This window comes from Tachysurus fulvidraco, chromosome 14 (genome assembly GCF_022655615.1).
Source record: "Tachysurus fulvidraco isolate hzauxx_2018 chromosome 14, HZAU_PFXX_2.0, whole genome shotgun sequence".
NCBI classification, from domain to species: domain Eukaryota; kingdom Metazoa; phylum Chordata; class Actinopteri; order Siluriformes; family Bagridae; genus Tachysurus; species Tachysurus fulvidraco.
Window position 1 is genome coordinate 11,717,093 of NC_062531.1, and position 26,784 is coordinate 11,743,876.

General features: G+C 36.0%; 1 protein-coding gene across 2 annotated transcripts in view; it reads right to left on the reverse strand.

Moving 5' to 3' along the window:
* Positions 1–26,784, reverse strand: part of cpne5a (copine Va) — a 75,920-nt gene that overhangs the window by 31,702 nt on the left and 17,434 nt on the right. The window contains exons 4-8 of one of the 2 annotated variants that reach the window (XM_027167577.2): positions 18,273–18,376; positions 17,016–17,055; positions 16,116–16,130; positions 15,867–15,943; positions 4,199–4,262 (exon numbers count right to left, since the gene is read on the reverse strand). In XM_027167577.2, the coding sequence (XP_027023378.1) occupies positions 4,199–4,262; positions 15,867–15,943; positions 16,116–16,130; positions 17,016–17,055; positions 18,273–18,376 (300 nt within the window). The remainder of the gene's footprint in view (positions 1–4,198; positions 4,263–15,866; positions 15,944–16,115; positions 16,131–17,015; positions 17,056–18,272; positions 18,377–26,784) is intronic. The other variant, XM_047800288.1, reaches the window with a different exon arrangement.

A 26,784-nucleotide genomic window follows, 5' to 3' on the forward strand; every position in this document is an offset into this window, starting at 1 on the left:
CACTAGGCAAGATAACTAGTATTCTGGCAGTTGCTCCTCTCGTAGCAGAGTATAGCTGCAACATAATGACTTTGAGATAAGCCAGAGGTTTGAGACACTTGACTGAGTGTGTGTGTGTGTGTGTGTGTGTGTGTGTGTGTGTGTGTGTGTGTGTGTGTGTGTGTGTGTGTGTGTGTGTGTGTGTGTGTGTGTGTGTGTGTGTGTGTGTGTGTGTGTGTGTGTGCGTACACTGTGAGTGACAATATAATAGGGAGAAGTTTCACTTGTTAAATATGGGCAAATGGAATTTCAAACAAGGCTCTTCATAAAGTGTATAAAGAAGAGAAGGGAGATTGTAGTGATATGAATGACATTTTTCTATACAAACATGATTATATAACTAAAGTGTAATATTTGAACACTGCAATTGCACTTAGAACAGTGGTGCTGTGTTACCTCATATACAGTCTTCAAATCTATTTGAATTCCATTCTCTCCATTATGCACAATGATGAGCTTTGCTCCACCACCCTAACTTATACCTGCCATCTGTAATTCCTCTGGCTATAGGAATACAATTAGCACAGCGAAGGTCATCATCATTAGTTAGAATATTGAACCTCAGATGAATACTGGAAAGAAGTGCCTGAATATGTGCGTTATACCCCAGAGAGACTACGCCTGATGATAAAGCTTTTAGACTGGGGAGATTTGTTCTGATACTGCAAAATGAATAATGCCTAAAACCCGAGAAACCAAGCATTCTATTGCAAACTGTCTGCATTATCTATGCCAGCTTTCACTAAACACAGCATACATTCTGTCTAGGAGTCTTTCTGGCACGGAAAAGACAGAGTACAGAGTACAAAAGACTTTTTTGTCTTAATAACCATATGGTTTAAGCAGAAAGCCTACAAAAGGTGTGTGTCGCAGAGTGCTCTGAATCTGAGTCTTACTGGTCCCTGGTGGACTATAATGTTCTCCCAGCTGCAGAGTTTTATTGAATGTCATAACACTGGTATGGCAGTAAATTTAATGAGACAACAGGGAGAAATTGAACTAGCTTTCTAGAACATTCTAAGAGAAAAAAATCTTTTTTCTTATTATTTGACTTTCTGCTATTTTCAAGTGTGATCACAAACAATTTGGATTTCCTGGATTGCTTTAGACGTGACTTGAAGACACAGATTAAGTTTAGGGAATAACTTACTGGAGATAAATGCAAATGTCTTCAGTAATTTTTTCTCGATCATTGTCATGTCTCTTTTGGTTTCAAGCAGTTTACCAAATCGTTTTCCAGTCACAACACTGAGCACATCTTCCTGTTTTCAGTAAATCTTCCAAGTACCCTTTAGTCAGTGGGGTCCTCTATTTGTAATATCTCTATTTGTGTCTCTTGTTTCCCACCAGCACTATATCTTTAACTATGACATAAATCCCTGAGATAATATCCACAAGTCTGTGTCTATTATCAAAGTTAGAATCTGATTGTTTTTATTCACCTTGTACAGGGTGGACACGGAATTTATTTGGTGCAGTGTCACATACAGGACAGCACATTGACCATGGAGTACAATAAAATATATCACAGCACAACACGGTATTATACAATACAATTAACTACAATATATCTGTACAGGGAGACTGAGATCTGTACATATATCTGATGTGATATCTGGATACTGCTGATACAACAATATGTAGTAGTATAATACAATTATTACTATGACTATAGGTGTCCCAAATCCCATAGCTATGCACTGTACTATGCCTTTTTTTTTAGTGTAAATAGTGTAAGTATTGTGTTCACACTGAAAATTCCAACAAGAAGCAATGTACTTCAAGTGGATGATGATGCACTTATTCAACTGAAAAAAAATGTGGAATGTTGGAGACTTCATGTACTTAATACTTGCAGCTCTGATTAAGTAATGGAAAAGGTGCGGGGCTATCAGGGGAAGACATTAGATGAAAAAGAAAATTCCAGATGGCCAACAACACTCTGGTGGACAAGACATCTTATAAATGACTTTTAAATTAGCCCACATTGTGTGCTAGCTATTTTTTAACATTTTAAAAATTCAGGTATACTGCGAAAGCTTATGTGCTCTTAGCCTAATTTGTTCCATTTAAGACAACTCAAGTCTTTTAAAATTCATACACTACACAGTACAATGCATAATACATAGTGTAAGTGCACAGTGTATAATATTTGGATTCAGCTTTAATTAGTGTTGTACAATTACTGCAGGTGTTATTGGAAGGATGTCTATTTAGAATTGTAGCCTATGGGATGAAACTGCCTACAGTCTATACTGGTATTGTGATTTCAGGACTCTTATTCTGGGTTCTTGTTGTAAAGAGAAATTCTAAAAGTGTCTGAGATGTGTGGAGACTGCCATGATTTTCCTCAATCCCTTCTTTACCCTGGATAAGTGCAGGTCAGGGAGGTTGGCGAGCTGACACTCAATCGTTTTGTTTTTTCTGCATGTCTGATGATGCTCTGCTTGCATTAGGAGTGTGAAGTTGCAGAGTTGAACTCAGCAGAAATGGAGGATGTGAATATTGATTCTGTTGTAGCTCTGTAGAACAGGACTAGTAGCTTCTGTGGCAGTTTACAGTGCATTTCTTTAGAAGTCGCAGTAAGGGCAGGCATTGCAGGGCGTTCTTGGTGATTGTTATGGAATTTTGCAAAGTTTGAGGTCCTGCTATATGATGATTCCTACCCAGGAATGTATGACTCTGCTCTGCTGACTGCTGAGACATTTATTTCTATATGATGGTGTGGTGGATTCTATGTTCTGTAACCCATATTCATCCCTACAGTACAGTGTTTGTGTTGTTTGCTGCACACTATGCTATTAGATGACTGTCTAATATGTGGACTCATGATTTTTTACATGAATCCCACAAGGGTTTGCAAAATTGATGAGCTTGATGGAGTCACTCTCAGACCGGAAGTTGTTGGTGTACAGTGAGTAGAGCAACCTTGTTGCACTCTTTTCTGGTTGACAGGGAATCGATAATTCAACTGAAGACAGGATAAGATAGGTTAAGATGCCTTACTTTATCCAAGAGTGGGTCAGAGATTATGTTATTAAAAGCAGAATATGTCAAGGTTTACAGCAGGACTGAAACACATTGTCCCCATACAGACTGTGACTGTTTTATAGACTTGCTGTCCAACACAATTAAGAACAAATGGGACTAGAAGCATACATTAAGCAGTACATTACTGTACATTGAAGAGTAAATCACAAGCCCTCAAGCTGAGCTATATTTATCCCCTTCCATGGAATCCCATCTCATGTCAGTCACATCAATGTGAAATGAGAGTTATTAAAGTTGTTAGCACAGAAGAAGTATTGATAATATTAATAATATTATCCTTTTATAACAAGACTCTTATCCTTCCATCTAATGTTCTGTCAAATATCAATTACACTAGAAATATCAGCACAAAGGAAATGCATAATCCATTATAGTGAATAATCTCTCCAATAATTCTAGCTGCATACTTGGACAAATGATAAATGCAAGATCTAATGCTTCTGATTATTTTTTTAAGTATCATGAAAGCTATCTAAAGCCCTGTGCATCTCTTTTAAGAGAAATTAGGAGAAATGCTGACATACTATATATGACCCTAGAATATCACATTGTTCATGTCCTCTCTCAAAAATACAGTTAATAATTGAATGGCTTCTGTTCATGTAGAACAATTGCATAGACAAGAAATGTAGATGTAGCTAATGTGTGTGTGTGTGTGTGTGTGTGTGTGTGTGTGTGTGTGTGTGTGTGTGTGTGTGTGTGTGTGTGTGTGTGTGTGTGTGTGTGTGTGTGTGTGTGTGTGTGTGTGTGTGTGTGTTCGTGCATTTAAAGTGAGGGAGGAAAATTGCTTCAGATTGTTTTTTACGCCGGATGCCCTTCCTGACGCAACCCTCCCATATTATCCAGGCTTAAAGAGTTAACACTTCAGGAGCTGGGTTAGCACCCTGCCTGGGAATTGAACCCGGGCTGTGGCAATGTAGAATGTGGGATGGCTTCAGATATATATGTTTAATTTTTATTGCAAAATTGGAAAGCTAAGTACAACAGTAAAGAATTAAATTAGCTAGAGTAAGCTTCACTTCACAAGCTAAATGAGCATCACAAGAAATTATGCTTGGCAGAGTTATACAGTAGTCTATTAAAATATCTACATTAATGGCACACATACCCTGCAGTTCCCCAGTTCTTCTGCTGTTAAAATGATGGTGCCACATTTTTTCCCTGGAATGCCCCTGAAAACAAACAATAAAAAGTAAATTCAATAAAATGAAACAGTTAAACAGTCAAAAACTTTTTAACTTCAGTACAGTTTTATTATTCATTATTATTAATATCTTAAGCAGCTTCAAACCACAATACTAAATTAAAAATATATAAGCTCTTTAAACATAATAAAAATTTATACCAATCATCCTGTTCAAAAGTTTACACCCCTGGCTTCTAAAGTAACAAGTTGCCTTCTTAAGGATTAGTGAATGATTGCGGAAATTTTGTAGGAGTCCCCTGAAGGAATTAAAAATGTTGAAGATACCAGAAAAAAATAGGTGCAGTTTCTGGAGGATTTTTCTGAAAAACTGTGGAACAAACAAAACAAGGATTTAAAAAAATAAATCAATCAATCAATTATCATTGTGACTTGCAGATTATATGAAAACATCTGCTAGGTGAAATAAAATAAAATAAAATAAAACACATTTAATAGAATAAATTTTGAGAACACATTTTTTTAAATGTTCTGTGTTCTTCTGTGTTTCATTCCACTAAAATCTTGGCTGATAAACATTTGAAATACAGTACTCCATTTAATTTCCTGTCACAACCCTTGCTAGTGAATCCTGTTGTTTATTATTGATGTGGTTTTTACTACTCTCTGCTCCCAATGCTTCCCAGCACAGCCAAACAGAATCAATCACGTTCACACCGCCCCATGTCCCATTTCCAATTGATTTGCATGTGATCAAACATCAGAACTCCCTCTGGCCTTGCAAGCGTAGTGTAAAATGAAAAATAAATCAATCTTTAAGAAACTGTTTTTTGATGTTTATATAGTGGTGCACACGTGAAAATTGAAGCAGTTATTGTATAGTTTCAAACTACAAATTGATTCAGGTAAAACGGTATAAAGCACTAGCATTGTCATGAGAGGGTAAGTGGTTAAAATGTCAAGACATGTAGCATTATTGATTGACAATAAATGTCAGTTTAAATAAATAAGAGTTTTATCATGACAGAGCTTAAATCCACATCAAAGTGACAGCAGAAACAAGAAAAAGTTTAAAATAGTCCAGAATCTGTGCAGTTTCTGCTTCAAAAATCAGATTGTCTTTGAGTTAATACTACACACCATTATATGTTCATCTGCACAAAAGTAATGCTGATCAAACAAGGTTATAATAAAGCCTGCTAAACAAGCCCGAGTCGTAACACACAGGGTAGAATAATTTTACATACTGATCACACATGAAAGTGAGTGAGCAAGTCTAGAGATGTGATCCAGTATTGTGCTTGTTATTCCCCACCACTATTTACAGAGCTTTTTTCCTTTTGTGTCAGCCACGCTTTAGCATCTAATTTTGTATGGACGGACCTGATTGGAGATGAGGACGTGATTTATGAAGGCACTTCTGAGCCTAATAACCTGCGCTCTGTTTGTCAGGCAAATTTTGCATTCTATATCAGGAACCATTTAAATTCTGGCAAAGCTTTGAGCAGATCCCGGGACTGCAATTTGGTTTCTGCTCAGGCATGTCCTACAATAGGAGACAAAGTATTAAGACCCAAAGAATAAACAATGTTCCAATTAAATATAGCATCAAGCAATGCTCTGTAGCTGTGTATTGACATATCTCACTACATGCAGATAATACTGTCATCCTGTGTGACTTTAGAAGAAAAAACATAAGGTAATTTAATTGAATCAGTACTGTCATATGAAACTTCAGGAAAGGAGTCATCTTGGAAGGTTTGCATGCATACTCATTAGGATGAAAAATATTGTGCTGATATTTAAACAAGACTGCAAACTGTCAAGTAGCAGGTGGGGAAAATTCATATTTGGACATACTGCTCAGGATGTGATGCAAGAAGCTCAAAGCAAACACCATTACCGAGGTCATCAATATGCCAATGCCCATCAGACTTCACTACTAAAATATAAAGGGGAAATGGGGAAAATGTGAAAAACATGTTTATAGCCGGAGTCTGGAACAACAGCAGTGGCAGAATCATATAGTGGGACTTGGAAGCTCATTTATTTTCAGGCAGGGGATAGATCTACCAGAATGATCAGAAATACACACCAATTTTTCAGTTAGATAAGCTTTGTATTCATAGACCAATGGTCCATCAGAAACATTAACATTTAGTTTAAACCAGAATGAAATGAATGAGGACATTTGTCTCGTCATGTGAAACTAAGTCAATTAAAGCTTTTTAGTCAAATTTGCTGGATGACAGATTTTATAAAATAAACACAACACATGGCTAACAACAGTGACAGCATTAAGAAAATTCTATAAGCAGACAGGATTAAAACCATAATCATGTTGAGTCAACACTGAGAATCATTATGTGTAGCAGGATTTAAACTGATCTGATGTTTCACATTCAGTGCTTGCAGAATTTCATGGTATTTTGACAGTTCACTTTAAGCTCTCTGTGAACCACTAATAGAACATTTTAACTAATTTTCTGCAACATATTGAACAATCTTTATCTATCACTTTATTTAAAACCATAAATGATATCAAATGAAATCCTTCTGATTTGAATGTGAAACCTATCAGGTATCAGCTGATAGTCTAGAGATGATCTACTCTATATCAAGAGCATTATATAAACATTTACAACCAACCTATATATAGTACATTATTTATACTGTGGCAGTTTCTCTCTCTCTCTCTCTCTCTCTCTCTCTCTCTCTCTCTCTCTCTCTCTCTCTCTCTCTCACTCTCTCTCTCTCTTTCACTCTCTCTATCTCTCTCTCTCTCTCTCACTCTCACACACACACACACACACACACACACACACACACACACACACACACACACACACACACACACACACACACACACGTGTGTGTGTGTACATATACTGGAACAAACTAGTCTACACAAGACCTTTTGCTATTGTTCCAAAGACTCATTATTAGGAACCAAATTAACATACAACACCTTAAGGTGATCATACCATAAAATACACCCTGTCTCTCTTATTTAGTACTCTGGTCATTATCCATTTCCAAAAGGCTCAGGGGTAATAAAACATGCACATTACTCAATGGCAGAGACAAAATGCCATCTGCATCCCAGTCCAAGAAACCTGCATCCTTTGCAAGAAAGTATGGCACATTAAGAGTTCATGAAGTACAAATTATAGTCAAAGTTTTAACATGTTAAACGTGTTTGAAAGCGTGTATGAATAGGTTACATAGAAAAGCCTCTGACATAGGAACAGCACTTTAGAATGAAAGCTTTGTATTAAGTTGTTATAAATTAAAAGTGAATTTTGAAATTTTCTCAAAAGAAACACCAGAGCATGTGCTATGACTGCTTGTAAAATAAATCCACAAAAAGCATTGACATCACGATGCTGGTTATTAACACCATGATCCTAATGAGCACATCCTGAAATACTTTGCTGTTAAATGAACCTTATACGTATTAAAAATGCAGTTATTATCTTTTATTGTGGAAAAAAATGCAGTTATTAGATTTCTATTTAAATTTCAAGCAGGGCAAATTCGACCCTGTTGGTACCAGATATCAACCAAGGGACTAAAATTAATTCATTCTTTAATGTAAGAAGAAATGTAAGAGAAAATGTAAGAACGGCAGTGGTAAGGCTACGTTTCAGTAATGATTTTTAACTGTGAAGTCCTGCATGCCAATGAAAGCAGATTTTCTCACCCATTTGCTGCCACTGATGCTTACTTACAATGGCTCTAACCATGTGCAGTGAGTGATAGCACTCATATCTGTAATTCTGTTATATATCCACTTGGCCATGAGATGCTCCAGTAACTCTAAAGCTCACAAGGGTTAGTTAAAACCAACTGCACTACCACATCTAATATCTGTGAGTGAAACTGCACCACAAAAACCATTTACTTTCAAAATAAGGCTTGATTTATTAGAGAGGTTACCCTCAATCTGTCTGCAGATCAGCTAATGCTGAGGTGGCAAGAAGAGTAACACGTGTGCCAGAAGTAATGCAAGGTTGTTGTTTTTCTTGCAATTCAGACTATATAAACAATTGTGTACTTTAGTTAAATAATCTGAGACGTTAGATATTCACATAATGAAAGCAAATATATAAACTTAAAATGTCTTTTGAATTATGAAGCACATCTCTAAAAATCCATAAAGCACTGAAACAGTTATCACTTATCAGCTATGTTTTTGCATTAAATGGGATCCTGATTGAAAATTAAAAACTAGTCTATGCACAGAACACTAATGACATATGCATTCATTGCTGGTTTATATAATCTGTATATATCCGTAATATACTGTATTATATAGGTCCTTTCCCTAGGTTAGAATGGTAATACAGTGCTTATAAACATTAATGCAGTATTGTTAGTGTGTATTTAAGTGTATTTAATTTTTTTATACGTTTGTGATCACATGGAACAATTTAGTCGTCTTTAAAATGTGTCAGGAGGTCGTCTATGGTTTTTATCAATAAACCACAAGAGGTGGTGTGGTGAAAATCATTTGGATAATATATGCCACAATTTCTCAAGAAACAAACACACTTTAGGAGTAACTGGAATGCATTGGAATGCAATGCAGATAAATAATGCTAAAAGTATCATATAACAAAATAAAGCTCATGGGTTGTAAAGTGTGGTGTTCACATCTTTCCCCATTGGGCCAGTACAGTACATATTTCCTCCACAATGAAAAACAGTTGATCTGATAATCTGGTAGCTGTCGAATCCACAAAGTACAATAGGTCCTGTACTGGCCATAACAGGAAATGATCATCAGGTTCAAAGCTCCAAAATCAATTAATTGCTTAACAAAATTGAATGATATTACCTTGGGAAGAATTCCTGGCTTACTCAAGCTCACTCTGTAATCATCAGCCCTCTACTGCACGCGAGGTGGCCTTAGTGCTAAAGCATGTAGCTCCTCACTCTTTTTGCTGGAGCGATTGCTACCCAAAGGCAATCTTTAGAGAGACCAATTTCAATTTGGCATCCTGTGGCGGATGAAGGCACCTTGCCTCCAGCAAGACACCATCAATGGTGCTGTGATGCATTGCAATAGCCAACACATAAACCTTACCATAGATGGGGACTTTCCTTTGACAAGAGGTCCCTACATAAAAGCAATTACTACAGAAACTGGGCAGCACACTGGAGTCAATGAATTGGGTGTACATCACCTGAGAAAATTAAAGGGCCTGTGTTCAAGATCGTCTTCATTTCAGAACAGTTTCATGACTGTTTTCATGACAATTTCATGACTGTTCACGCTTATCAACTGGCTTTTCATGCCAAATGTCAAAACCAGGATGTAGATAAGTAATAATGTGGCTGATGAACAGCTGTTAATTATCTACTCAGTAGGGACGCTTCCAATTTATTAGAAACAAACTTACAATTTAAAAAATGATTAAGTTTCCTTTCATTTTTCATTTTACTGTAAACAAAAAAAAACTTTATTTCCCCAAAAAATCTGCAGCATCTGAAGCACTCAGAAGACAAAATGTGTTGACTCTCCCACTCCTATCATTGCTGTATGACATTAATATCTGCCTTGAGCCATATGAAACTTTTGTTTGAGAAACAGTGACTTAGATGAATTTAGATATGCATTAATCCTTTCAGCAGATAAGCTGATTTACAAAAGCTAGTAGCAAGTAGATTCTTAAAACAATAGCAATATAACTGTGAAGAACAACATACTTTATACATGTCTCATACTATCTGTGAGTGTTAGGATTAGACCCCACTAATCTAAGATACATTTGCACAGAAAATCTGGACAGCAGAGTGCTAGTTTGCAAAAAAGAAAAAAAAAAATTGACTAGCTCAAATTATAGAGAAATAGAGATGTAAGGAAGGGAAATTTAGCTGAGATGACAGCAACAACAGTGCTATCCCCCTTTATTATTCCCGTGCCAATTTAGTACACAATAGAGTTGTCCAGCACTTTTCAACTTCTTGCAGAAACAGAGGCCAAAATTCTACCCTATAATTCATCATATACAATAATAAACAAACAACACAAACAGACACCAATAAAGAATACACTGTGTGTGTGTGTGTGTGTGTGTGTGTGTGTGTGTGTGTGTGTGTGTGTGTGTGTGTGTGTGTGTGTGTGTGTGTGTGTGTGTGTGTGTGTGTGTGTGTGTGTGTGTGTGTGTGTATGTTTGTGTTTGTGTTTGTGTGTGTGGGTTTGTTTGTGTGTATGGGTTTGTGTGTGTGTGTGTTGGGAGAATTTTACACTTTTTCTCTCTTTTTTTGGAGGCCAAATTTCTGTAAAAGTTCTGTAAAAAGCATTTTCAGCATTAGAGTGCTTTAAAGTGTTTCTGGGTGCATGATAATCCTGATTATATTTAATTAAGAAAAACACTTCTGATATAGGCCAGGTCATTCAAGTTTAGTGTGTGTTTGAATGATGAGATAGAAAGCTGACTGATACAGTATACTTCAGGAAAACAGGTCATTCAATGTACTGCAAGAAGGCTCATTTAGACAAAGCTAACAGATGTGCACAAGGCTCCAGATGCTCTTTCTTCCCCTTAATTTATTTGCTTTAAGGCACTTACACAAACACACACACACACACACACACACACACACACACACACACACACACACAAGCAAACAGTAGACACATACAGAGCGCACACTTTCCTCGTCCAAACAAACAAGAGATATGGCTGGGCACTAGGAGGATCTGTACAGAATGTTGTGGCACTGAGGCTGAAATCCTCTGCAAAGCTCTTAAACTCCTGTAAGGCTCTTCAGTCTCTCCCACCGCACCCAATCGCACTCCAACAGATGAAGGGATTTCACACATTCCTAGCTAGAGTTTGACAGAATTGACTACTGCATTCGATCAGTTGAGACAAACACACTCAGACACACTAACATACACACAAACAATACCATACCCTTGCAGACATTCATATAACTTTTCCATCAAATTTTTATTTACCTCAGTTGCTGTTGTGCTTTGACCTTGCCCACGATCTCTGATCATTCAGTTACTAAGCTGCACCTACAGTATGACTCACTTCTACTGTAAAAGAAATTCTATACTGGCAGTAACATTAGCACTTAGCTAGCTGGCTCTCATCAAATTTCACAAATATGACTCTAATTTGTTCGCAATTTGATTTGTCTATCCTCAGTGCATTATTTAACAGAAGCAAGCTGTCAAAATATATAAACATTAGTGAAAAATGTGTGCTTATTACTAATATTAGCTAATTTAGTTGCTGGCTAGGTTAGCATGATGTTTCTGTGATTTATCCAGCCAAACTTGCTAGGAAAAATAAAATCACTATCTTCTTTTTTCACAACTGACACGTTGTATTCTGATGGCAGGAAATGTTGACAATTAAATTATTTCTGCCTTAGAAAGACATACCTAAAAACATTTTGTTCTTTTACTTGACAGTGACAGTTTGAAGCTGCTGAGCCTCTTTTGTGAGATCAAACTTGATATACAGTATTCCCTAAATCATTTATGATAGAAGTACTGAGAAAGCAAATATTTTAAAAGATGAAAACACATTAACACTGTGTATATCAACCTATCTTATAAGTCACCTGGGAGAAGTTAACCATCTTAAAATCACAGTTTTAGTAAATAGATGTCAAGCTGCTACCAAAGATAAATTATTGAGTGTTCAGTCAGCTCCGTAGATCCTTAGTCAGAGCACTGATCAGGGAATCTGCCATTTTACAATGGCCTTCACAAGTCTCTATCACAAAATCTGAGCACTTGAACATTTGCTCCCTAAAAATGCCAAAATGCACTGCCAAATCCAAGGAGCATGAACACCTATGTTGCCTTATTAGAAGTAACATATATTCGGAAGCCTCTTGACAAAAAAATAATAAAAATAGTGAAAAAACATTTGTAAGTAGCTTGTTATCATTGTTGTATCTTTCAAATGATTAGCTTTCAGCTTTATTTAAAATTCTATATACAAATTGTTAGAATCTAAGTGGTGGCTCAACTGGTTAAGGCTCTGGGTTGTTGATTGGACGATTGGGGTTCAAGGCCCAGCACAGCCAAGCTGCCACTGCTGGGCCCTTGAGCAAGGCCCTCAACCCTCCCTGCTCCAGGGGCGCTGTATCATAGCTGCCCCTGCACTCTGACCCCAACCTCCTCAGTTGGGGTATGTGAAGAAAAGAATTCCACTGTGCTGTAATGTATATGTGGCGATAGTAAAGGCTTCTATGTCCGTTCTATAAGTGTTTTTAAAAAATGTACTAGCTTGCCTACAATCCTGCTTACAGTGTCATGACAGAAATGCATGTGATTAAGCTAACAAATGTATATGACATATGATAAATTAAATATTTTAGATGTCCAGTGACTAACTTAGAAAATAATCTCACCAGAAATTGAGTCACTGGTGTCAGTATGTTGTCAGCCAGAATTCTTCCCAGTGATATATTATACAGAGAGCTGATTGAGATGGTCCAATATTATAGTGTTGTGGAGTTTTTAGGAATTATTTACAATGCTGTTACAATTTGGAAATCAAATAAATTTATTTGATACAATCTTGACAATCTCTCTCTCTCTCTCTCTCTCTCTCTCTCTCTCTCTCTCTCTCTCTCTCTCTCTCTCTCTCTCTCTCTCTCTCTCTCTCTCTCTCAGCAAGTATGCTCTTTCTCTCCCCCCCCCTCTCTCTCTCTCTCTCAGCAAGTATGCTCTTTCTCTTACCCCCCCCCTCTCTCTCTCTCTCGTTCCTTTTTGTGTGCATTTTAGTACAAAATATAAAACTGCTTATGTTTTCAGTCACTTACAGTCAATTAAAACCCCTTTGCAACACCTCATCTTCTCTCATGCTCAAAACAATACCGAATAACTAAAAGTCCATTCAGTAAATAATTTCAAGTGATACATGTTTTTTTTTTTTTTTATTAATCTGTAATAAACCAGAAATTTATTTTGAATCAACCTCAAAATGTTGTTCTTGACCACTGCGTCTTCATGTTTCCTTCTTTTAGCCATGAGCATGACTGCTGGGAGCATAAACAGCTGCTCGGATGTCTAATTGTAGAGTGGATGGCTCTGGTTGTGTAAGTTAACATTCACACTTATCTAAACCGTGAACACAGACTGCAGATTGTAACGCGTTAAGCCAACATCTTTTAGCAGTCCACAATGAAACAGAAGCAAGTCAAAAGCCACTCTATTGCTGGGGAAAACAGTAAGCCTCAATCAGTACAGAACATTTAATGAACGTATAAGGAACAAATGTTTTATTGTCATTTTGGTATTTTTTTGTATGATTAAAATAAAATCTAGGGAAAAATATCATATTGAGAATATGATTTTGTAAGTGTATTGTACAACGTATTATACTGTATTTGTTCATTTTCCTGAATTGGATCTCTCTGCTTTGCTCTGCTCTATTATTCTGGGCTGTTCTTTTTACATTACGTGAAATAGATTTCTGTGATGCAGCAGTTTTTAGTATAAAGGTACAAGTTTTTGTTTTTGTTTTATCATAGGGTACTGTAGGAATCATATCTCTCTGACAGGAATAAATATAAACCCATAAGCAGCACCATCTGTCTTTACTGAGAGGTGATTCAAGTCAAAAAAGATTTTATACTTGCAGACCTTTATTCTTGAAGACCAGAAGTCCTCAATTTTGTCCACAAAGGGCTGGTGTGGCTGCTGGTTTTCATCCTAACCAGGCAACAGTCTCACTGGTACCCACTTGTTCAATCAGTTCACCTTGGGTTCATCAAGTGCTCTTCCAATTTGGCTTTAATGAAATCTTATCATTTGCAATATGATTGAATAGCCCATCTCTAGAGTACTACTTCTCTAGACTAGAAAATTTCATACTTTTTAACCATCTTTAGTTACATTCAATGTTGTGGACATTCACAAGAGAAGTTAGATCCTTGTTTCAGTGTCATTTATACAGCTATAACCAGGCATTTCCCTTAAAAAAGCTTTCTTTATTCTCTCCGTTGATGTCAATAAAACAAAAAAATGAATCATAAAATCATAAACTGGTAGAAAACCTACAGACTCTTACAAACTGTTGACTTTCATGAATGATAAATAAACACCTGGTAAATGAAAGCTGATCATATCAATGATTAGATCATTTCTCCTTGATTAAAAACAAAGCAGTTATTATCTCTTAATTGTTACTCTTAAAGTTCCTATAACACACTAGGGTTAGAGATCGGACTGATTGGACTGAGTCCATTAATGTAAACCTGTAGTTGGTTTTACAGCCGGCTTTACGTTCAGAGCTACTCTGTTAGAATAAAGAATTAAGAATTCCACAGCACTGTGGTATATATTTAATTTTCATATTCAGTAACGTGCAGCAGGCAGCCCACTTTAAATGCTCATTTATAAATTCACTCATACATGCTAATTATATGCGATTTAACATCTTGAATAAACTGTGCTTCTATCTAGACAAATTCATAAAATTCATTCTTACTACTCCACGTTTCCTGCTTATTCTCTCAGACTTGTCTCTGTTTCTCTAGGTGAATGGCTCTGATTTGGAGTTTCAAAACATTGCAGGAGTTATATTTGATGTGTTTGCCCTTTGAGTTTGATCCTCATGTGCAGAATACTGTGAAAACATCCTTCTTTCTTCTCAGAAATATTGCAAGATTACACCTTACAGTATATTATCATTCTCTGTGGCTGAAAAGCCGATCGGTACTTTTGTATTTTTTCTCACACTGATTATTGCACTGTGCTCCTTGCAGGTGTGTCTAAAGTCTACAATAAATAAATTGTAGTATGTGCAAAATTCAGCCTGACTAATTCCAGGACAAATGGTTACATCAGTCCTATTTTGTAGCCCATGCACTGGCATCAAGTCATTTCATGTTGATTTTACAATCTTCGTGCTTTCAAATAAGGCTTTGCTTGGTTTGTCTCCTCAAAATTTAGTTGTTATATAGTTGAAACTTTTTTATTTATTAACCAAAAGGAGGTAGATAAATAAAAAAGTTTCAATGTCGTACTCTATATGTATGTGTATGTGACAAATAAAATTTGATTTGATTTGATTTGACCCGTTACAGTCCAGACGTGATCTCTGCTTATACAAGTCTGGTCTTTCTGTTCCTCAGATTTATTCACATACTATGAATGATTACTCTGAGCATTTTCCTTTGGAACTCACTACCATCTTAGAGAAGCATAGTCTCTTAGTGCCTTTAAATCTTTTCTAAAACATATTTCTTTTGGATAACTTGATTTTTTTTCCTTTTAATTATTATTTTTACTGTAATTATTATTATTACTGCAATTATTATTATTATTCATTGTATTTCATTATTAACTGTGTTGGATGAATGGTTATATACTTGGTTTTATGTTATGTACTTTTGTTTCTTTTTTCTTTACTTATATTAAATTTTATATGTAAATTTTAAATGTTAAATTAAATTTAATATATAAAAACTTTTATGAAAATGAAGGACATTAATTGTAAAAATGGTGAATGTATGAATAGCTATTTTTTCTCCTGCACTGTGTATTAACGAAGGCCACTTTGTCTGTTCCACAAATTCATTTCAGTACATAATATAACTGATATAGCTTCTGCCATTGTGCAGCATAGTGCTTCGTGCATTAGCATCTTACCCCAGAGGCTTTTCCAGTCGACTGGCTGGAGATCCCACTATCTCACCCAGAGTGCAGAAGGTCTGACCCAGGAAGTCCTGCAGAGGGTTTAGCATGAAAAAAAAAAAGAAAAGAAAAAAAAAAAACAAGGACCGGAGGCAAATCCAGAAAACAGGAAATGGAGTGAAGAGGGAGCACACTGAGTCAGAGCAGCATTTTACCAAGAAATGTGATGTACAGCGAATGAAGTCAAGGAAGGCATCCACGTACGTTGAATTCGGAGGGCTTCCAGGAGGGAGAACGGGCAGGCACCGTCATTAGCAATAATAACAGAGTAAATCATGTAACAGAAAGGATAAAAATGAAGAAAAAAAGAAAACAAGACTGCTATAGTCAGGTATAAGAGATGGTGGAAAGAAAAGAGAGTGAAAGCAGGAGAGAGAAAGGAAGATAGGACGGGGAGTGGGGATGAACCACCACCCTCGATAATCCATTTACACACTGAATACCAAATAATATAACATAATCTGAAATAAAAATGGAAATGAACATGTTTTGGTGATATGCAAACCAGTGGCAGAGGTTAAATAAATCCTTAAATAATATTCAGGGGTGAAAAATAAACTATCAAAGCTTCCACATCTATGATACTATTAAAGTGTCTAAATTGTTGAATGTTTTAAGTTTCATATTCACCTTTTTTATCTTTGGTCTGGCAATGTGAAATAAAAATGATTCTTTAACAACAAGCTCTGAAAGCTTTGATAAGGGCATCTAAATATGGAGCATTTCATTTCCTTTAGAAATGAACTTTCACATTATGTGTGCATCGTAGGCACACATAAAATATGCTAACCACACATTCAAAATGAATTCCCATCAGTAGGGAAGAACTGGTTAATAGCGATGAGCAGATGTTACTTCATTAGTTAATAGACACTGATCCAAAAGACATTAATCTTTGTGCACATAGCGGTGTTATTATGGTTTAAAAGCAGGTGGATGAGTAATTCTCATTTGCATAAAACCAAAGTTAAAATGAGAAAGAGCATGCATGTTAAAATAAATGTGGTCAATATTTGATGCACAGAGGGGATTAAGTGCATTCTGATTCCTTGTTAATCAACAAGCACACACACACACACATGCAGAAGTATCTCACAAACTTACATGCTTGGCCAGTTCAGGACTTTTGGAATCAATGTCATATCTGAAATCAGGGAGTTAAAAATATTGGCTTTCATATATAGATCACTAACATCCTGGATTACTGTGATTTTTTTTTTTTTTTTGAGTGTTTCACAGGGGAAACTGTATCCAGATATGAAGCCTGTGTGTGCCATTAGTGGGTTCAGAGTGAATATGAAATGTCCAACATGTATTAAACATGTAGGTTTGCTTTTTTCATTATGATTCTCTATGATCTGTTTGAATTATCATGATGTAGAAATCCTTTATATTAAAACACATCCATTGTTCATCTCACATTCACTTTTGTAATGGCTTCAGCTTAAATACAATATGTTGGAGAACAAATTATTTAACTTTTATATCGTAATTATATAATCATTTACAGGTTCTGGGTATTCGCTTATTGTAGCTATTATTTGTACCTCACTAATGACAGTATATTGAGTCCATCATACAGATGAGTCCAAGTTTAATTCCTCTTAGGACCTGAGCTGTGCCTGCTTATAATTAAAACTAATGGCAGGATCCATAGAATCACAATGTGGAGAAGCGTGATATCTACAGATCTATTCTAATGCCCTCACTCAGACTTCGAAGTCCTCTTATTAAGCCATTATATTAGTCACTGAATCCCTGAGAGATGAGCATTAATAACTCACAATATTAAAAAGTTGAGTCAGATTCAATAGCGCAGAAGGACATCCGGCCATGACCATACGTGCCTTGTTAAGAAAAATTCTCCCCCCTGAGACCTACTGTAGTGAGATTCAGAGACAAGTCTCTGAGGTTTGCAATTAAATTGCACACCTCTGGTCAGTGTATGTGCTTTGCCCCTTCAACTGCGAAAAAGCTATTTAGGGCTAACAAAGTGAGAAGGAATGATGGGTGAGGTTGTGAACAAGTGTCACTCTCTTTTGCTGAAAACTGGTGACGAAAGTGGGGACAAAACGCATTTAAAATATTTATCATTCATATTATCAACTTGACTTTGTCTTCTACACATAGCAATTAAGATGTGTCCAGTATATACTGTACACTGATAATGGCCAAGAGCAAAGAAAGAAAGAAAGAAAGAAAGAAAGAAAGAAAGAAAGAAAGAAAGAAAGAAAGAAAGAAAGAAAGAAAGAAAGAAAGAAAGAAAGAAAGAAAGAAAGAAAGAAAGAAAGAAAGAAAGAAAGAAAGAAAGAAAGAAAGAAAGAAAGAAAGAAAGAAAGAAAGAAAGAAAGATTTGCTTACATGTCAAAACGCAGACTTTGCTTCTCTTCAAAAAAATAGTCCAGAATGAATTTCCTCACAAAGTCTGGGTTGAGTGTGTTGTCAATCACTTCAGTCCTCCCAAACTGAGAGAGAGAGAGAGAGAGAGAGAGAGAGAGAGAGCAATGATCTTTAACTTGAATGTGTGGCTCTGCATCTTTAGTATCTGCCTGGCTAGGATCGCAGTGGTTTAAATTAGGTGGCTTAGCATGTTTGCCACGCACCTCCAAGGTTGGGGTTTGAATTCCTGCCTCTGCCTTGATTTTCCATGTTTGGCCAGAGTCTCAGGGGTTTCCTCCATGCAATCCGGTTTTCTCCCCAGTCCAAAGACATGTGTTGTAGGCTGATTGGCATCTCTAAATTGTCTGTAGTGTGTGAATGTGTGTGTGTGTGTGTGTGTGTGTGTGTGTGTGTGTGTGTGTGTGTGTGTGTGTGTGTGTGTGTGTGTGTGTGTGTGTGTGTGTGTGTGTGTGTGTGTGTGTGTGTGATTGTGCCCTGCCATAAGGTGTTTTTTCTAATGTTTTCCAGTGTTTCCAAGGACACAGCAGTAGGGGTGATACAGATACAGATATTTGGAGCACTAATGAAATTTACAATAGTGTCATTATTATTATTAATATATCAAACTATAAAGTTCTCTCCAAAAGTTCTGCATTTGTGTTAACACCACTTGCTAATGAAAAGAATATTTCTAGGGCATTGATATCTACTAATATCTACATTGTACAATAGACAGTGAGTGGCACTAACAGCAAATGTAAGGCAAACTCAAAGTGCCACATCTAAAACTATCCCTTCAGTCATCAGGCTACAAAGGACACTCAGCTGTTATGAGAACACAGAGGCTTGTCACAGCCCAGAGCACTAAATTCTGTGATCTCTGTCTTCAGGGGGAAGAGAGTGAGGAAGAGTAGAGGGTGTTCTGCTCTAACCTAAGAAGCAGCTTGCCAAAAGATGGCACTTCATTCCCTCGTCTAATTGTGTTTACTATGAATAATTCAATTTAAAGAAGCAGCTCTTCAGACGTGCATAAATAAAGTATCCCTCACAAGTATTAGTGTACAGTGAGAGTGTGAACTCCAAGTCAGAGGTTTTCAATATAGTTGAGGCAGAGGGTTGAAAATGGAGCACTGAACCCGAAAGGTCTGACGGGAACCGGATGACAGGCTTCTTACACTGCAGATTGTGAGGCAGCTTGGAGCTATTCATTAGAATATCCTGTATAATTTCACTCTGTAAACTATGAACTAAGTCAATATGGTTTGACATATTCTAATAGTGTTTCTCATTTATTATTTATTCGGCCTGTAATGAAGCACTCTTCAACTGCTTAATAAAATAACCCATTGCCTGAATACCTAAGGGTAGCTCAGTTTGATTACTATTTAATTGAGACTTTGTGCCATGGTTTCCAGGAGGTTCAGAATTTCTACATTTATATTTTTATATTATTTATGCAAAACATGTAAACATTACAAAATGATGTTTAATATATCGATGTCATTTTGGCATTTGAGGTGACAATGATATGGGAGATGTCTGTGTGACCACCGCTGCCTGCTGTTTGACTAAGCTGGGGTAAGTGAGACAGCTCCATTGACAATAGGTATTCATGTCTGAAAAACCCAGAATGGCAAGGATGGCAGGTCTAATAGCAACTCAACATACCCAGATTCAGCTCTGTGAAAGCTATCAGCACAGAACACTTCTTCATTTCTGGGAGAGGATCCCACCTAAGCCCACCCATGCCACCTGCATAAGCCTGCTGCCACTCAGCTCCATTCATCATTTCAATATGTATTCTCTCGCTACATGCACTTACCCATTGGAATTATTGTCTTGTTGTCATTTTGTTACCCTGTTTCCCCTGTTTTATTTCCTGGCCTCATACGCATAATCTCATTTCCCTTTAAATGAAGATAAATGTCTTCACAGCCTAATAACCCAAGTTTTACTATTGACTCCTGTTATGGTCAGAACACTTTTATAGCCCTGTGGGGTTATTTAAAAAATCATTAATTAACAGCTACCCTTTAAACTAATGTTAATTATAAACAATGGAGGAATTAAATAGTTTCAGATCTGCACCTAAATTTTTTTGACATTTCTATATGAAACTGTCTCATTTAATTTGATTTAATTGAATTTGTTGCTTTTTGTAATTTTGAGAAACTTTTCTGATGTGTACATAGGGACATTTTGGGCTGGTCAAACATTTTTCTTAGAAATTATTAACATTGCTTTACTCACTCTCACTCACTCACTCACTCACTCACTCATTTTCTACCACTTTATCCGAAACATTGCTTTACTCCATGCAAACTCATAGGGTGGGAATGCAGTTATTTAAGCAAAATCCCTTAAAATACCAAGTGAATGACAGTTTTATCAGTTTTAAAGAAAATGTATTAAATGACTATTTTTCAATCATTTAAAAGATAACTAATTATTAAACATAACATTTCAAGGTTTATCTATGTTAATAATCAATGTCATACTGTTATAATTAAACAGTAATGCTAGTCTTGAAGTCATTTTTATAGAGTAAGTAGTGCACAAATAGAATTTAAGTAAGTAAAGTAAATAAATAATTTTGAAGCGTTTCAAATATTCAAAAAGCCTCTAATGTGCAGAACAACATTAGTTCCTTTGTTGTCATGTCATTTATACAGAAATCTTGGATCAATTCAGTAAACAGATTTTCAATATGGCAAAAATCCAGAGAGTGTGATGGCCATGGCAAAATGATCGTTTCTTGTTACTGCAACCTTTTCAGCGTTGATTAGGATGTTTAAGGATGCAGCTGAGGATGCAAGGACAGGTACTCACTGATTTTATTAAACAGGACAAAGAAGTAATCCGAATATGTAGTCAAACAACGGGCAAGGGGCAGGTGATGAGCATCAAAAAAATCAAAATAACACTATCAATGTATTCATTGATAGTGGTCACTTATCACTGTATTCATTGATAGTGACTATTAAGCACTTTTGTATGTCACTCTAGATAAGGGCATTGCCAAATGCCATAAATGTAAATGTAAAGGCATTTAGGTCAAACCAGAAAACCTATCAAAATAACAATTGGCTTGGTCTAAAAGGCCACAGAGCACATGCTTCACAAAGAGAAGGAGAACTGATAAATTATGTCAACTATTTTCCACCGTTACTATGGTATGGTATAGTAACCAACAAATTTCACAAAAGGTAAACAAATTTCAGGCAAGAAAAATTTTAGACAAGAAAAAGAAAGAACTTAAATACAATAACTTGGTGCAGAATTTCATACACCCTTTAACATTTTAACACCTTCTGCCTGTAGTATAACAATCTTGTTTGGCTGTTTAGGTGACTGTAATATATACAATCTTGATATATTTTATTCCAATTTGAAATTATTGGAATTTGAAATTATTTGAAAAATGCTTGAGATCGAGTAAATTATCTGCTGGTTCAAGTCATATCACAAATTTTCAATGGACCATTCTAAAACTTTGATCTTCTTCCTCTGAAGCCATTCCTTTGTTGAATTAGATGTATGCATTGGGTCATTATTATTGTGCTTGAAGGTATAATTTTTCTTCATCTTCAGCTGTATACATGATTATCTAGATAACACTCCTAGCTACAGAGAAGCAGGCCAATTGCATGATGCTGCCACCACCTTGCTTCTCCATAGGTATGTGTTTTGTTTTTTTTCACATCTTTTAGAATTACGTCTAATCAAATAATCAGTAACACTTCTTGCCAGAGGGTTTGGGGTGATTTTGGTGGGGGATTTTTTTTTTTAGCTAGCCACCCCAGCTCATATCCCAGAAATCCCCAGTGGTTACTAAATATTCCAGTATCTCCTTAACTGTCACAGAGTGTCACTACAGTTTTCTTCTTGCCCGTTTCTCAGTTTTAGAGAGATGCCCTGTTCTTGGTAATGTCACTGTGGCGTCCAATTTTCTTCTCATCTGAATGCTTGAAGTTTGTTGATGTGTCAGATAAAAGCTGTGTCACATGAAATTTTTATTTCAGTTTTTCACATCACAGAAGAAATGAACATGTATACTTCTATTAATTCTATTAATTGCAGGTCAATTTGCTTATCCTTTTTTACTCAAATGTACTGTATTTTTGTTATTCCGCATGCACTGTCAGTAATAATACAGTGACATTCTTCATTTGTACGTCATGTACATAAATCATGCAAGCATTAGGTGACATGTTAGAAACATGGTCCTGCTTATTTGAGTGGACTTACTGTACTGCAAAACTGGCAAGAACCTCCTGTTGTGAGGGATATTTTCAGTGTATAAGCAAGTGTAAATTTCACATTTTGTTAAGACACTAAGCATAGTGCTGATATGCATGATTTCCTTTCTTAAAAAATCTACATACTGATTCACTTATTCATTTGTAGATGCATACACTGTTGCACTGTTCCATAGCAGAAATTTTCCAAATTGATATCACAATAATGCTAGAATTTCAATGTTGCCCATACGAAAGCTTGACATAGTAGACAGAGAGTCTGCGGATGCATCCAGATTGATTGGACAGTTAAAGGGTTGATGTGTGAAAGAGGCAGAGCTTGTTAGGACATATAAATCCTAGATATTATTAAAATGATAACATAACTCTGTCTCTGCTCTGAGCCTTTAATTTACTAAAAGTGCTGTTAAAGAAAGCATATAATATATAATACAACTTATAATACGATTTTTCAATATTTAACACACCGTGTGGAGAAAGGGTATATTTTTCAAGAAACTGGCAAAATGTATTTTGTAAAAATTGAGATCTCCATGAAATAAAATGAAAATGATTTGAATTCATTATGTAGCCATGACAATTAGTAGAAGATGCAACAAGGGTTAAGGGCATCACTCAAGGGCCCAACAGAGGCTTGAACCCCAATATGCCGATCAACAACTCAGAGCCTTAAGTGCTTTAGCAACCACTGCCCTAAGTTGAATATTATTAACTTTCTTAAAGTATTCATATGTTAAATGACTATAATATGTGTCATTCTGTGTCATTTTACTTGTTAAAAACAAATGCTTGCACATTCGTTATTAGTTTCAGTGACACCCCTCACATTTGAACAGCCAAAATAAAAAGCAGTTGTGCTACTTCCAATGATGTGGTATTTTAAAGGAAATGTATGAATATAAAAGCCTTGTGGAGTTTGCTATTACAACTGTGCAGGTAAGTGAAAAAAGAAAAAAGGAAAAAAGAACAGATAAAAGATCGAACTTATAAAAAACTAAACAGTAAAACCAAAGGACCTTTCAGTATGTCCTAACTTATATTCCTTCATTCTGTAAGGAAAAACAGACACGTTGATCTCCCCCACATTCAGTTTAAATAAACAGTCAGCGGAACTGAGTACTATAATTTAAGGGGCATGTAAATTATAGCATGGCATAATGATGATAATAATACTGATGATGCAATACAGTTTCACAGTGGTTCAGATAAAATTCTTTCATTTCAAAATTGTAAAATATATTCTTTCAGTCAAGACACTCGTTAACTGCTGTGTACATTTGATCATGACAGAAAAGAAAAAACAATGCAGTCTTGGATATATCAAGGATTCATTCAGGTTCTAATGTCAATGACTTCATATAATACCACATACATTTAATGATAGTTACTATAGCACTTTTTTCTGTGTACCCCCACATTCTAAATGTCCCATCCAAATTTACTTTCCACTGGTAAATTCATATCAGATACACGTTGTGTTACAATACACATTAAAATTAGACAGGAATTACACAATTCTTTATGTAAATGTAATTTAATGACTTACACTGTTAGGTTGAAGTTCATTTTAAAAAATGTGGCATATACAGATCTATTTTTTGTCTAATGAATCATGAGTTAAAGATTCATGAATATTGAATAATGAATATGCTATACAAAATAATATAAGATTTTATGTAGGTTTTTTTAGTATGTCTTATATAGAAATCCTTCATATAACACATTACCAAATTGTTGTACACGTTTTCACCTAAAGGAAATTGTATTTTTATATAAACACTGAATTATCTCACCCATGACAGCCATGCCTTTACAAAAGCCAGACCATAATTTGTAATGAAAAGAAAATTCTTTGTAATGTTATTGCTATTCATGGGAGCTGAGTTTATAAAAAAAAGGGACAAATGAGAAAAGATAGCAATATTATTGCAGTAGGATAATTTCTAGACTCTACTACATTGAAAACATGTTTGATATAGCGGCATAAAATATATGAAAAGAATAGAACAAAATATATGGAAGAACATCTGGTCTGTCAGGCAGTCTGTAGTTCACAGAGCTTTAATCATTAGTGGTAGAGTAACAGAAGAGATACAAAACTGTGAATGTTGGATGAAAATATGGGACTTTGTGGGCTGTGGACATGTCATCCTGTCTCTGAGCTAAAGCGGTATAATTAAGGAGTTTCGGTGCCACAGAGAGAACACTGACAGTATCTACTCCTGTCTGGACAAACCTCCTTTCACCCAAAGAGGGGAAACCTGGCTTTATCATTCCCACACAGCTTAAAAGCTCCTACTGACTGATTGCTGCTATCACAAAACCTCCTCTTGCATAGCGTACCTAGTAAACCATAGTATACAAGGTTGACCTAAAAAAAATAAATAAACTTGTTTTTGTATTAAATTTGCACTGCCATCTCTAAAAAGAATCAAGCTGTCCGTAGGATGTTATGTTAAGAGTACTGTTATAAGATAGAATACAATTCAATTACTATTATATTCTATAGACTATAAGCACACAATAAGTGTTAAACTCATATTCTTATCATGGCAATATGTTCCTAGCCAATATACATTCTCATACTCATGGGCTCATTTTTGCTTAGCCATCAAGTGGGATAGGTTGAATTCTCCACAGGAAATGCATTGGCTAAAGGTCAATTGATTTTAATGCTAATCACTATTAGAATGTGTACAATCATCTCAACAGTCAATCACTGGTGCAGGGCTGAGGGTTAAGACATTAATATTCAGCAGCAAGATCAATGGCAGTTGATGTGTATAATGATGTGTATGATGGCCACAGCTGAAGAAAAGTGAGACAAAGTAGAGACTGCATGACCTCATGAAATCAAAATGGAAGCATGGCTCAACTTGACCCACCATTCTTCAATATAAAATAAAGAAAAACATCAGGACTATTCTCTGTCCTGGCACCCAGATGATGGTATGAATCTGGAATATTGCAGTGAACTTCCACTGGCTGTCTGAGCAGCTGTCACTAGCCATCTTTAAAGAAAGACTTATTACCCATCAGTTTATAATATTTAAGCAATAAACTCTTTGTTTATGTTGCTATACTAACTCCTTACCTGCTCTTCACCTATGAAAGTTTAGCCTAACGCTATTCCTAGAGACTGTCCTACCTGTTCTAGTGTCATAACTGCCTTATAATCCTAGAAAACCAATTCCCAGCATACACAGTCTATATTTAAACCCATGTCAGTGGTTTCCTCCAAATGCAATTGCTCACAGATCTTCTGAGTGCTGATTGTTTATTTTCTGGAGTACAGTAATGGTTTTTGAATATTGTTTCGCCTAACCCTAACCCTGGTGAATAATTAATTCCTGCACACATCTCCATTCTTGTCAAAAACTGTGTAGTAGGATGAGGGTAAATGTTAGATTTAGTGTTACAAAAGCACTTTTGTAAGTCATTCTGGTAAAGAATGGTCCCGTCAGAGCCCAGATCTAAATCCAATCTTAACAAACCTGTGAAATAGCTTGAAGAGAGCTGTGCACAGAGATCCTCCCACTGGCATACTCACAAAGTATCACTGATTGTGATTTCTTGTCTGTTTAATGTAGTAGTGCAGATACTACATGATTACATGATGTTTTATCTCTGGGAATCTACAAACAAAGAACACCTAATCCCAATTTAATCTGAGAACTGTGAGTATCAGGTGACGACGATGAGACACAATAGAGCTAGAGCAACTTGCTGTAGTTGTTGTGTCTGCATTCATCTATGAAAACAGAAAGGTTTCATTCTTGATTTAAATTATACTTCTACTTATTATATTTGATACTTAACATCAAATCATCATACTGTAAGTGTTCATTTCCCTACAGTCTACTTTTGTCTACTCGTTGCCAATTTCATGTCACTGTTAATATGACAATTCACATATTACAAGATATAAAATGAGCATTTTATGTCTCTCTCCCATGACATACTTCACAGATATTGATGACAAGAAGAACATTCTAAACATACTGAACCCTGGCAGATGGCACATTGCTCCTGATACTGCCTAACTTGCTCCACAGCTTCATGCAGCAGAACATACTGTACTCCTTTAAGTTCCAGAAACCAAAGCCATAGAGGAACATGTCAAAGAAGCCATATATTTGCAACGTCTCCTTCCTCCCACTATTTCAAGCTATGTTTTACTACAGTCCTCTGAGAATTCCCAAATCCACTTGAAATTGCTTACACAGACTACATAC